This window comes from Penicillium lagena (assembly GCF_028827675.1).
Source record: "Penicillium lagena strain IBT 129212 chromosome Unknown utg000006l_segment0_segment0, whole genome shotgun sequence".
NCBI lineage: Eukaryota > Fungi > Ascomycota > Eurotiomycetes > Eurotiales > Aspergillaceae > Penicillium > Penicillium lagena.
In genome coordinates, this window is record NW_026623227.1 from 440,452 (window position 1) to 453,686 (window position 13,235).

The 13,235-nt window shown below is 51.2% G+C and overlaps 6 protein-coding genes across 6 annotated transcripts; 4 read left to right on the top strand and 2 right to left on the bottom strand.

Annotated features, from left to right (window-relative positions):
- Positions 1-209: 209 nt before the first annotated feature.
- N7510_008324 (spliceosome-associated CWC15 family protein) lies at positions 210-1,215 on the bottom strand (the record flags this gene model as incomplete). The annotated part of the gene is made up of 7 exons (XM_056980249.1): positions 210-227; positions 280-486; positions 538-622; positions 671-958; positions 1,007-1,083; positions 1,136-1,158; positions 1,206-1,215. The coding sequence occupies 7 exons, from the start codon at positions 1,213-1,215 to the stop codon at positions 210-212; spliced, it is 708 nt and encodes a 235-aa protein (XP_056830458.1).
- Positions 1,216-1,268: 53 nt separating this feature from the next.
- Positions 1,269-2,426, top strand: N7510_008325 (exosome non-catalytic core subunit RRP45; the record flags this gene model as incomplete). The annotated part of the gene is made up of 4 exons (XM_056980250.1): positions 1,269-1,298; positions 1,349-1,560; positions 1,627-1,746; positions 1,805-2,426. The coding sequence occupies 4 exons, from the start codon at positions 1,269-1,271 to the stop codon at positions 2,424-2,426; spliced, it is 984 nt and encodes a 327-aa protein (XP_056830459.1).
- Positions 2,427-3,057: 631 nt separating this feature from the next.
- Positions 3,058-7,234, top strand: N7510_008326 (aminophospholipid-translocating P4-type ATPase DRS2; the record flags this gene model as incomplete). Its single annotated transcript, XM_056980251.1, has 3 exons — positions 3,058-5,978; positions 6,030-6,333; positions 6,389-7,234. The coding sequence occupies 3 exons, from the start codon at positions 3,058-3,060 to the stop codon at positions 7,232-7,234; spliced, it is 4,071 nt and encodes a 1,356-aa protein (XP_056830460.1).
- Positions 7,235-7,695: 461 nt separating this feature from the next.
- Positions 7,696-9,138, top strand: N7510_008327 (MFS transporter; the record flags this gene model as incomplete). Its single annotated transcript, XM_056980252.1, has 1 exon — positions 7,696-9,138. The coding sequence occupies one exon, from the start codon at positions 7,696-7,698 to the stop codon at positions 9,136-9,138; it is 1,443 nt and encodes a 480-aa protein (XP_056830461.1).
- Positions 9,139-9,446: 308 nt separating this feature from the next.
- On the bottom strand, positions 9,447-10,502 carry N7510_008328 (sterol desaturase family protein; the record flags this gene model as incomplete). The annotated part of the gene is made up of 1 exon (XM_056980253.1): positions 9,447-10,502. The coding sequence occupies one exon, from the start codon at positions 10,500-10,502 to the stop codon at positions 9,447-9,449; it is 1,056 nt and encodes a 351-aa protein (XP_056830462.1).
- A 1,279-nt stretch (positions 10,503-11,781) lies between these two features.
- Positions 11,782-13,081, top strand: N7510_008329 (uncharacterized protein; the record flags this gene model as incomplete). Its single annotated transcript, XM_056980254.1, has 4 exons — positions 11,782-12,311; positions 12,362-12,478; positions 12,540-12,588; positions 12,635-13,081. 4 exons carry the CDS (start codon positions 11,782-11,784, stop codon positions 13,079-13,081), a joined length of 1,143 nt encoding a protein of 380 aa, XP_056830463.1.
- Between the last annotated feature and the right edge of the window lie 154 nt (positions 13,082-13,235).

The following is a 13,235-nucleotide window of genomic DNA, read 5'->3' on the forward strand; positions in this document are numbered from 1 at the left end:
CTTAATGTCATGGATAGTTCATAACAAAACGGTGATCAGCTTGGGGCTATGCGTCCTCGACGAGAAATATACATCCAAGACTGGGAAAAGTTAAGTAATTTAAGGGTTTCCTTAGGGAGTGATATATAGTTTGTGGTCATTGTTGGATGGGGTATTCATTGAAAGTCTTTAACTACTACCAACCAAATCCTCCTGCCCCGAAGAAACATCTATCGAACGTATTTACCCTAGATGCTCAGTTAGTACAATCCCAGAGAGCCGACCGTCAGCAGTACATACCATAAAGCGCTTGTGGAAGTCGGAACGAAGCAGATCATTGACAAATTCCTTGCCATCCTTGCCCTCCGTGCCTCGAGCCTGGTTCTTGAACACCACGTCGTCGTCCCACCGCCGCTTCATGTTGAAGTCCTGCGTGTTGAGCAGCGGATTGCCGCGAGCAATCTCGACTTCTCGTTGCTCTTCTTCTTCGACTGCCCGCTCGCGTTCCTGGACATCTGTTAGCATATCGTCTCGAACCTCTAAGAGAAAGAGCCATACCTCTTTCTCTTTTTGCTCCAGCCGCTCTTTCTTGATCTTCTCCAGCTCGCGCATCAGCTCTGCCGCCTCATCTTCGTCGTCATCACTGCTGGGGTTAGTAACGCTCTTTTATTGTATATTGCGCGGACCATACCTCTCCTCCTCGCTGCTATCGTCTTCCGACCCGTCAGAATCTGCATCAATGTCTCTTGTCTCCTCTAAAATGCGTCTTCGTTTTGCCTCCGGATCTTCCTCTGCGTCACCGTCGGCGCCATTTCCGGGCGCGCCTTCCAGCTGCCGCTTTGGGGCGGCAGATTCAGCAACAACAGGCTCGTCAACGGGAACACCGTTTTTCTTAGCAAAGTGCGCCGCCTCGGCTTGGAGCAGTTCTGCGCGAAGATCACGGGCTTGCGGATCGGCGTCGCCACCTTGTCCGGGTTGACTGGCCACATTTAGCACTTGTCTTGTCCCATATCTGTCTTGTACGTACCGGACTTTCAGGTGTGTGTGTGCTGGGAGGAGTCGCTGGTGGTAGGCTGGGCCTCGGAGGGCCTCTTTCCCTTGCGCCTGTGGCTGTTAGTTATCCGTCGCGAATTTGGGGTGGGCTTGCGGGTCATACGGGATCGAAGGTCGGTCTGTGAGCTGGACAGAGTTAGCAAGAAACATAAACCAATTCAAGGGAAGCATACCTGTAGTCATTGTGGACGAGTGAATGGGAGGTGAGAAGTGTATCTTCCGGTCAAAAGGTCAAGATGATCGCCCGCCCGACCGCATTTGCCCTGGTATGCCTCAGGCTTCAAACACTTTTCGCTCACCGCCTTGTTCCAGCCAGGCAAAAAGCGCATCGCAAATCCTCTTGGTCCCCCGCGCTTCTGCAATCATGTCCAAGGAGGCCCCTCTGTCGGTGGCAGAGCGTGACTTCATTCTTGATGCGCTGCACCAGAATGTCCGTCTGGATGGCCGAGGGCTGGACCAGATCCGCCCGTTGAGCGTTTCCTTTGGCAATGAGTATGGCCATGTCAAGCTGCGGTTGGGCAAGACCAGGTGAGTGCCTCCCTCTTTTGTTGGTCTGGTACCAATTTTTTTTTGGCGATACTGATTAGATGATAGCATTGTCGTGCGCATCTCTGCTGAAGTTACCAAACCGCGCGACGACCGGCCCTTCGACGGTCTCTTCAATATTTCACTCGAGCTATCGGCGATGGGCTCACCAGCCTGGGAGAATGGACGGTATGCCAATTGACACAAGTCTTATCGGCCATTATCTAACGAAATGCCGCTCATGCAGTTCCAATGACCTCGAAGCATACGTCTCTCATATCCTCGACCGAGTGATCCGCCATTCCAATGCGCTTGACACCGAATCCCTCTGCATCATCCAGGGCGTGAGCTGCTGGAGCATTCGGGCAGACGTGCATGTCCTCGATTTTGACGGTAATCTGACCGATGCAGCTTGCATCGGCGTCATGGCAGGTCTCCAACATTTCCGACGTCCTGATGCCGTGGTGAAGGATGGACAGGTGGTGGTCTACGGGGTGGAAGAGCGAGTCCCCGTGGCCTTGAATATCACACAGAAGCCGCTGTCGACAACGTTTCACAGCTTCGACGAGGGCAAAACAGTGATTCTGGATGCCACGCGGAAAGAGGAACAGGCGTCGGAGGGCGAGCTGGTGATTGGAATCAATAATGCCGGCGATGTCTGCTTTCTCTCCAAGTTTGCGGGCGACCCGATTGACGCGCTATTTGTGGTGAATAAGTCGAATGTGGCGCTGGAAAAAGTCAAGGAGATCAACGCCCTTGTCGACAAGGTGCTGCAAGCGGACCTGGCTAAGCGGGCGAAGAAGGGCATGGCCGAGGAGGCCAAGGCAGAGAATGACCGCGAGGTATCACCGAACGACCCTTTTGTATGAATAGAATCTTGATGATCGGGACTGGAGTTTCGCATTCTTTTCTTAATGATAAATATTTCTTTAGTATTCCTTTTCTTCCTAGTTAGGCTTTTCTCTAAATCTTTCCTTGCGTAGTAATAATACTCCTGCTCATAGCACTGTATCTGGTTGATGTGTTGGCCGGATCGACGCTATCCTTAGCGGGAGTTAGTGGCAGTTGGTGTCTCAGGATAGACACCCCTGTAAGCACAACAAAGTGATCTTGAATCAAACTAACCTTGGATCACAGTGCTTGGACAGTAGTCAAAAACCACAACACTATGAAGAAAGATACCAAATAGAATCCCTGCTAGACATCCTTTTCTCCATACATACTGCAGCAGCACTCACCGCCCGCCTCGCCCAGAGCTCCATACTGCTGCCTTCGGTCAGCCACGCCATCGCAACCTCTCCCGCTTTTTTTCCACCTCCCGCTTATTACTTGTTTCTGTCTCCCCCTACCTCCTTTTTCCCTATTCTCCGCGTTTATCCCTTGTGAACTGATCCCTTCCTCGCGCTTCGTTGATCCACCTCCCCATCTCCTCGATCAATGCCTCAGGGGCATTGCTCCGCCGCGCTACCCCAGTGAGCGTGTTCGCTCCCCCTCCCCATCATGGCCAGCGGTAGGCCCCCCGGGTCACATCCATCCGCTGGCCGCGATGGTGACCTGCTGCAGCTGGAGGACTCAGGTCCCATGTACAGCTCCGGCCAGCGCCCGCCAGTGAACGATGAACACCTCTTACAACAGTACAACATTGACGACTCCGACCAACCATACTCCCAACCACGCCCCTCCGTATCTTACGATAACTTTGTTGGAAATCGTCCACAGCATGCCGGAGCTTATCCGCCTCGAGGCGACAGCGCGGCACACCCTCCCGCCCAACCTGGAATGCACCTCAACGACCCTTACTCTGGAGCATCAATGGACCGGACGTACTCCCAGACATCAGGTTTAGGAAACTACCAGCGGTACTCGGACGAATTTAGCACGCGCTCGGGCTACTATGATCTCGACGCAGATGAGGACCGGATTGTGGGCTCGCACCGCGTTCGCCAGGCAAATGAGCGCAACAGCATCTTGGGTCTTGGCGGTGGACTCATGGGCAAAGCAAAACACATGCTTGGCATGGGGCCGCAGCAGTACTCGGAGATGGACCTCCCATTGACAGAAGCGGGAGCAGCTCGACAGCCAACGGTCGACAGCGCTGCCGAGACAACAAGTGAACGAAGGAAATTCCGCGCGTCCGACTTCAAATTCGGCTTTGGTCGACGGAAGGTCGATCCGTCGACTCTGGGCCCTCGCATCATTACCTTGAATAACCCTCCCGCAAACGCCGTGCACAAATTCGTTAGCAATTACGTGTCAACCTCCAAGTACAACATCGTCACCTTTATCCCCAAGTTCCTCTTCGAACAATTCTCAAAATACGCCAATCTGTTCTTCCTTTTCACGGCTATCCTGCAGCAGATTCCAAATGTGTCGCCAACGAACAAATTCACGACCATTGTCCCGCTGGGTATTGTCTTGTTGGTCTCGGCAATCAAAGAGTTGGTGGAAGATTATAAGCGGCGGGTGTCCGACCGAGGACTCAACTATTCCAAGACTCAAGTGCTGAAGGGCTCCGCGTTTCATGACACAAAATGGGTGGATGTCGCAGTGGGAGATGTGGTCCGAGTCGAGTCCGAACAGCCTTTTCCGGCCGATTTGGTGTTGCTCGCGTCGTCTGAGCCCGAAGGCTTATGCTATATCGAAACAGCAAATCTGGACGGCGAGACAAACCTGAAAATCAAACAAGCAATCCCAGAAACCGCACATCTGGTTAATCCCACTGACCTGAGTCGCTTGAGCGGGCGTGTTCGTTCAGAGCAGCCCAACAGCAGCCTATACACCTACGAGGCGACTTTGACCATGCATGCTGGTGGGGGTGAGAAGGAATTGCCCTTGGCACCCGACCAGCTTCTGCTTCGTGGGGCAACTCTGCGCAATACTCCGTGGATCCATGGCATCGTCGTCTTTACCGGTCATGAGACGAAACTCATGCGCAATGCGACAGCAACACCGATCAAGCGAACCGCCGTGGAGCGAATGGTTAACGTCCAGATTTTGATGCTTGTTGCCATTCTCATCGCCCTCAGTGTCATCAGTTCCGTTGGTGATCTTATCATCCGTCGAACGAAAGCCAACAAGCTTTGGTACCTCGACTACGGATCAACCAACGTGGTGAAACAGTTCTTCATGGACATCTTCACCTACTGGGTTCTTTACTCCAATTTGGTTCCGATCTCTCTTTTCGTGACGATTGAAATCGTCAAGTACTTCCACGCGTTCCTGATTAACTCTGATTTGGACATCTACTACGACAAGACGGACACACCCGCCACTTGTCGCACCTCGTCTTTGGTTGAAGAGCTTGGTCAGATTGAATACATCTTCTCTGACAAGACAGGCACCCTGACTTGCAATATGATGGAGTTTAAGCAATGTACAATCGCTGGTATCCAATATGGAGATGACGTATCGGAAGACCGCCGAGCTACTGTTGATGATGGCGCCGAGGTTGGCGTTTTCGACTTCAAGACACTTCGATCGAATCTGCACTCGCATCCGTCCCAGAATGCCATCCAACAGTTCCTCACTCTTTTGGCTACTTGCCACACTGTCATTCCCGAACGCTCCACCAGCGACCCAAATGAGATCAAGTACCAGGCCGCTTCCCCTGATGAAGGTGCCCTGGTGGATGGAGCTGCCTTGTTGGGCTATCGCTTCACGAACCGAAAGCCTAGATCGGTTATTTTCGCAGCCGACGGCCAGGAGCAAGAGTACGAGCTGCTTGCTGTGTGCGAGTTCAACTCTACCCGGAAGCGAATGTCTACCATTTTCCGCTGCCCAGACGGAAAGGTCCGCATTTACTGCAAGGGGGCCGACACGGTCATCATGGAGCGGCTGCATCCTGACAATCCCACTGTGGAAGCCACGCTTCAGCATCTGGAAGAGTATGCATCGGAAGGTCTCCGGACGCTATGTCTGGCCATGCGCGAGATCTCCGAGGCTGAGTTCCAGCAGTGGTGGCAGATCTTTGACAAGGCTGCCACTACTGTGAGTGGCAACCGTGCCGACGAACTCGACAAAGCAGCGGAACTCATTGAGAAGGATTTCTATCTTCTCGGTGCGACCGCTATTGAAGATCGTCTTCAGGATGGAGTGCCCGACACGATCCACACCCTCCAGACGGCCGGTATCAAGGTCTGGGTCCTGACCGGTGACCGACAGGAAACGGCCATCAACATTGGCATGTCCTGCAAACTTATCTCGGAAGACATGACTCTCCTTATTATCAATGAGGACTGTGCGGAGGATACGCGGTCCAATTTGGTGAACAAACTCGAGGCCGTTAAGAGCCAGGCGTTATCCGGTGATCTGGAAACGTTGGCTTTGGTTATTGATGGAAAGTCTTTGACATTTGCTCTGGAGAAGGACATGGAGAAGTTATTCTTGGATTTGGCGGTGCAGTGCAAGGCCGTGGTGTGCTGGTAAGCTCTCTCTGTCCGTTCCTACGCGTTGCATTTTAACACTGTTTTTAGTCGTGTTTCCCCGCTTCAAAAAGCATTGGTTGTCAAGCTTGTGAAGCGGCATCTGAAGTCTCTGCTCCTGGCCATTGGTGACGGTGCAAACGACGTGTCTATGATCCAGGCAGCGCATGTTGGTGTCGGCATTAGCGGCGTTGAGGGTCTCCAAGCTGCACGATCAGCCGATGTGGCCATTGCACAATTCCGATTCTTGCGCAAACTGCTTCTGGTGCACGGAGCATGGAGCTATTCCCGCATCAGTCGAGTGATTTTGTACTCGTTCTACAAGAACATTGCGCTATACATGACACAGTTCTGGGTAAGTCGGGGAACGTCCCAAGGTGTTTTATGTGCCATGTCTAACTTGATCGCAGTACTCCTTTCAAAACACATTCTCCGGAGAAGTCATCTACGAGTCGTGGACGCTGTCCTTCTACAATGTTCTCTTCACCGTTTTGCCTCCCTTCGCCATGGGTATCTTCGATCAGTATATTTCGGCTCGTTTGTTAGACCGCTATCCCCAGCTGTATCAGCTCGGCCAGAAGGGAACGTTCTTCCGCAAACACAGTTTCTGGGCTTGGATTTTGAACGGATTTTTCCATTCTCTTGTCCTCTACATTGTCTCTGAGCTGATCTTCTACTGGGATCTCCCGTTGGCCAATGGGACGACCGCTGGCCACTGGGTTTGGGGCGAAGCTCTATACACCGCTGCCCTCGCCACTGTCCTCGGCAAAGCTGCGCTCATCACCAACATCTGGACCAAGTACACCTTTATCGCCATCCCAGGTTCCATGGTTATTTGGCTCATTTTCCTTCCGGCGTATGGTTTTGCTGCCCCCGCGGTTGGTTTCTCTACCGAGTACTACGGCACTATCCCTGTCCTTTTCAAGACTCCCGTCTTCTACCTCATGGCCATCGCTCTACCTTGCTTGTGTCTTCTGCGTGACTATGCCTGGAAGTACGCCAAGCGCATGCACTATCCCCAGGCGTACCACCATGTCCAGGAGATCCAGAAGTACAACGTCCAGGACTACCGTCCTCGCATGGAGCAGTTCCAAAAGGCTATCCGCAAGGTTCGCCAAGTACAACGCATGCGCAAGCAGCGCGGCTACGCTTTCTCCCAAGCCGACGACGGCGGCCAGATGCGTCTTGTCAACGCTTACGACACCACGCAGGGCCGTGGCCGGTACGGTGAGATGGTTAGTTCCCGGGCTTTCTGATTGAATCGGCCGCGAGCGCCTTGCTCCGGTATATTTGCATTGTTGCTGGGGTTTGAACCACTAAGAGTTTTTGTTTGAGCGCCATGTCCTAACTTTTTTTGTACCATGTTTCTTTCCTCTTCCTCTACATTGTTTTCATACTTGTGCCTTTGCTTTGAAGGGCTGTGACATACCCTTTTTTTTTTTTTTAACTTTGTGTTTGTATCTTGTATGTTGCAGCGGAATTATGAACATGATCTTTCCTCATTGCCATCTTCAATCGTATAGAGTAGTCGGCATCCTCTCGTTTCCCCGAGCTTGGCACTCGGCTAAAACGCGGATCTATCTCAATGGGGCCAATTCCTCGGTCTTCTCTCGGTGGACTTTGTATCTTCCCGACCTCAACCACCATGCTTGATTAAAGGCTTGTTCTTAGGTTAAATTGGTTCCTGCAAGTCAAAAGTTGTATCGCTGTGTGTAAAATGCATGCAGATACCCGGATATCCCCCGATGAAGCACCGCCCAACACACGCAGCATCCAAATTCACGATTGGGACGGAGAAGCGGACCAGAGCAACCCGCGCAACTGGTCTTTCCTGCGCAAGACCGCATCCACAGTAATTATCTGCTGTATCGGCTTCAACACAACACTTGGAGCATCAATCTACGCACCAGGCCACGAACAAGTCCAACATGAATTCAACGTCTCAACAACGGTATCATTGCTGCCGCTCTCGGCATACTCTTTGGGGCTAGCATTCGGGCCTATGATATCATCCCCATGCTCAGAGACATTCGGTCGCAAGTTCGTGTACCTGCTCACCGTGCCAATATTTGACATCTTCATGCTGGGCGCGGGTTTGTCGCAGAATATCGCCTCGCTGATCATCTGCCGCTTCCTAGCTGGCCTCTTTGCTGCCCCCGGCGTCTCTGTTGCAGCGGCTACTATTGCAGACTTCACGGCCCCTTCGCGAAGAGTCTATGCCCTGGCCGCGTATTACACCATCCCGTTCATCGGGAGTGCCATCGGTCCGCTGATCGGTGGGTTCGCCGTTGAGCAAAAGGGGTGGCGTTGGACCTCGTGGGTGGTTCTTATCATCGCAGTGGTTGTTCATCCACCTGCTCTCTTCCTGCGCGAGTCATACAAGACTATCATTCTCGAGCGGAAAGCGAAGAAGCTCGGTGTTGAGGGTCCGCGTGAGTCTGGTAGTGCCGTCCAGCTGTTCCGGAAGTTCATCACATCTACTGTCATCCGACCGTTTCATATGCTAGCGACGGAGCCATTAGTCGGATTCATCTGCCTCTACACGGGATTCCAGTTTGCACTGCTGTACACTTTTGTCGTCGCTAGTCCCTGGGTGTTTCGCACAGTGTACGGTTTCTCGCTTAGTGCCCAGGGCTTGTCTTTCCTCGGTCTAGTGGCGGGTTGTATAGTCGCACCGTTTATCCTCATCTCAGTCGATATGATCCTACAAAGAAAAAAGAGCCTCAGGCAAAGACATTCCGCAAATTACGCTCCAGAAGAAAGACTCTACACAGCACTATATGGGAGCCTCGTCCTCCCAATAGCCCTATTTTGGTTCGGCTGGACAGCAAGGCCATCAATCCACTGGATCAGCCCCGTTATCGCCGAGGGCGTCGCCCTTCTGGGGAGTATTCTCATCTACGTCCCATGCAACTTTTACATGCTTGACGTATACGGATCGAAGTACGGCGCGTCGGCTAGTGGCGCCTCATCTTTGTCACGGTATACGCTGTCAGCCGCATTTCCACTTTTTGTGACGCAGATGTATGAGACGCTTGGTGTTGGTTGGGCGACTAGTGTGCTTGGATTTGCAGCGCTGGTTATGGCACCCATTCCTTGGTTATTTTATTGGTTTGGGCCGAAATTGAGGGCGAGGAGTGCCTATGAGCATGGGACGTGATGGAGACGCTGTAGGCACTATATAATTCGTTCTGATGCTTTATGGTCAGATATTGGAAATTCAATAGAAGACTTAAGCGGATTATTCGCGTGCGACAATTATCGTAAGACAGTACTTTGTTTATAGTAGTTGCTTCTAGGGCTTTCTCATTTGGCTATTTTATGTTTGAAAAATTAGAAAACATGGAATATTGGTCTACGTGTTCAATAGCCAAAGACATTATACCTCAACAGCGTTTCTATTCAGTATATCTTTATGTCATAACAACATTATTTGTTTCCATATTCAAGCTCCACCAGTGCGAAAATTCAAAGGAGTGGCATTGTGACGCGGTTCGAGTAATCGACGTTCTCTTTCACGCTTTCGATGCGGTCATGGCAGGTACCGAATATTCGGTCCCAAAGACGGGTTTGCTTGCCATAATTGTGGCTCTTTCTCCACCCGTAGCGGTGATGGAGATCGTGGTCTTCAATAACTAGCTCTGCGTCGAATATCTCTAGAATCCAGTTCACAGTGGAGGGCGCACCACCATGGATTCGAAGGCCACTGTGTCCAATGATCTCCGAAAAGGCAATATACTGATAGCAGACCCACCACTCATAAAATCCCATAGGCAGCCCAAGGACCTTCAATGTGACAAACGCCATCAATGGAATGCCTGTTATATCCATAAACTCCTGCTCATGGTCGGCGTACGCAGAGAGTAGCGGGTTGGGATGCTTCGTCAAGTGGTGTCGACGGTGGAACTTCCACAGAGAGCCGGTCGAGTGCATCATGCGGTGATACCAGTAGAACCAGAAATCGACCGTGATGCTGTACAGGCCGATCTCTAAAGGAAGCCATCGCCATCTGAGAGTCTCTGGTGCCTCATTCGGTTGGTAGGTAAGGTAGATAGACATGATCATGCGAAACGTCGATGTCGAGATCAGTTCTCGCATAACCTTGCCAACCCCAGTATCAGGGATCTCGTCCCGTGCATGCTTGTCACCATCCAAAAAGCCGTAGACTTGACCTAGGCGGCGCATGATATTCACTTCGTGTATTCCATTCACCTTAAATGCCGTTGAGTATAAGGCAAATGCGCCAATAAGGCCTAGGTTCTGGCCGGTATAGGTGGTGTAGGCGTGATGAAGGATGAGCGGGACGGCGGCGTGCAGTAGAATCCATATATGAAGAGACCATTCTCGCACAGCTGGTATTTTCTGCTTTTTGGAAAAGATTGGCACTTGCTTATCGAGAGCGACGAGGTTCAGGCCAAACAATTCCACCATCCAATGCCAGATGGTCCACTGAGATCGGTCGTGGCGCCAGGTGGACACCATCGAGTCCGCAGGATTGCGTATGGTTGTGGTCTGGGTTGCCATTTTGTTTTTCAATATCCCCAGGTGATGTAGTTGCGACATGCACCTATACAGGCATACACAGTTCCTTATATTATTATTCCTGGGTCGGCCCCCACTGCTCGGCACCGACCATGGCATGTGAACTCCTGATCGCCAACCCCAACATTCTCCCTAGCGCCACTCGGGGTCTGTGGAGACACAGCCAGCCGCAATCGCTAGGAAATGGACATTGGACGAATCAACATAGACTGTTCGGGCCCAGTCTAGATAATGTTGGGCGTGGCAGGTGAAAAATTAAAGCTCATGATCGAGATCGCCTGCCTCGGTCCCCGGGTGCATAGGCGGGGACGCATCGTATATTCTTCTCGAAGCCGATTTATGCAGGTATCATATACGTCATCTTTGCTTTGGACTGAAGGTGAAAAAAGGCCTATAGACATTTAGAAGCAAACTGAGGGTATTTTACCATTGGGTTCAACTTGATGCGATCGACCCCAGGACGTGCCAGTAAGTTCCTTGTACATTTATTTCACTCGTTTTCCATTCGCTGTGCCAGATATTTCTTGCAGGGAGATGCCAGCGCGAGACTAGTGTGATCGGTTAGCGATCATTGCAGGCCGTTCACCCGGACTGTGACAGTGACTGTGCCTGCCAGCTGTCGAACCCTCTTCGGCGGTGTTGACCTCGTCGGATTGAGGGTCTCCCTGTGGTGAGGCGCTTCTGACATATTACCCTAGACGAGGAAAGTAAAACACAGAAATGGAGAGAATTGCGGGGGAGAAGGAACAAAAAATGTCGAACTGACCCGGTACATTCAAGCATAAGCAAACTAGCAAAGAAATTCCAGAGAGCTGGCAAGCATCCTAATTCTGGAAACCAGCGGGCAATATAATACAGCCCAATACCTTGGGGTGGAAATTTGATGAACATAATAGCAATTTGAATCATGTTATTATCGATGCCTCAGTACTTTCTGCGCTAAAGCTCGGCTTTCAGTGCGGAGATGGCGTTTACTCTTTTCAGCTCTCTAGAGAGCATTTCTCCGGGGGGAAGATTTCATCCACATTCATTCTCAGCCCACAAACAGTTCCAGGCTCCATTTCGGCAATACCTTCTTTGCCTCTGAAGTTAAAGTTTTTCCGCTTGCGAGTAAAGCATGCCGTCGAGGCGCCATGCCATTTTTGGCTCAACTCCGGCGGGATGAAATTCTACTAGCTCATGTCAATTGCACAGGACTACTATGCATATAATAAGGCATGAGCCACCGTAGGAAATTGGACGGTAGCAAATATTTGACCAAATGCAGTTCTTAAGTTTTTTCGCTCTGATGCCATTGGCATTTGGGTCGTCGATTCGGCGACCTCAGCCGGAGCCCTTGACCAACATTACGATATTCGATCCCCCCTCAGACTACAACATCCCTCGTACTCTGTACGCTCGCAATGTAGAGTTGCCCAATGGTGATCTACTTGCTACTTGGGAGAACTACTCCCCCGAGCCCCCGCTGGTCTACTTTCCCATCTACAAATCCTCGGACAGCGGCAAGACCTGGCGTGAGTTCTCGCAGGTCCACGATCAGGCCAATGACTGGGGTCTGCGGTATCAGCCTTTCCTGTACTATCTTCCTGAGAGAATTGGAGACTTTCCAGCTGGTACCTTGCTGCTTGCTGGGAATAGCATTCCGACAAATCTTTCTTACACTCAAATTGATTTATACGCCTCACATGACCAAGGCTTGAACTGGGAATACGTTAGCCGCGTGGCTTCTGGCGGGGAGGCGGAGCCTGATAATGGCTTGACACCGATTTGGGAGCCGTTTTTGCTTGCTCAGTTCGTGTGGACCTCTGTCTATTCAGGAACTTTCGCTGATTGCATAATAGTGAGGGCAAATTGATTTGCTATTACTCCGACCAGAGAGCCAACGCAACTCATGGTCAGAAATTGGTCCATCAAGTTTCGACTGACCTGAAGCATTGGGGCGCTGTGGTGGATGACGCGTATGTGGTGTCCATAAAAGCTATGCCAACCCTCTTGACTGACCGGTATGCAATCATTCAGTGTATACCCGACATATACCGATCGCCCCGGTATGACAACTGTAGCTCAGGTATGTCTTCTAAGTGCTCTTTGCTACACTTAACTGAAAACTCCAGCTTCCTAATGGCCTATGGATTATGACCTATGAGTATGGCTCTTTCTTCAACACCTCCGACTACAGCTTTCCTGTGTATTTCCGCTTGTCCAAGAACCCTGAGACGTTTGGCGAAGTAGAAGGTCAGCGTATAGTGGTGAGCGATGGTACTCAGCCCGCAAGCTCGCCTTATGTAACCTGGACGCCTTACGGGGGACCTGATGGAACAATTATCGTCAGCTGTGGGACTTTCAGCTCCGTCTTCGTCAATCAGGCATTGGGAGATGGCGAGTGGACAGAGGTCCCCACGCCAGAGGGTACGAGTTATACCCGATCTCTTAGGATCTTCGCGCAAGACCCTCAATTTTTGTTGATTAATGGGGCTGGTGTCCTCAGTGGAGAAGACAATGGTGTTACTGTGAGCGTGATGGACTTGGGAAAAGCGCTTCCGCGGGACAAGAAGCCGTAGGATAACTTGAGGCAGTTACTAGGCAGATAGTATCTATGAAACACTTCATGAAAGGCCCGGATACACGCACAGTTTAGGGCAGTCCGACCGGAGCTTCTCGTTTGAATTGATTCGGCGTAATACAGAAATGTGCAATAGAATAAAGTCTACAAAA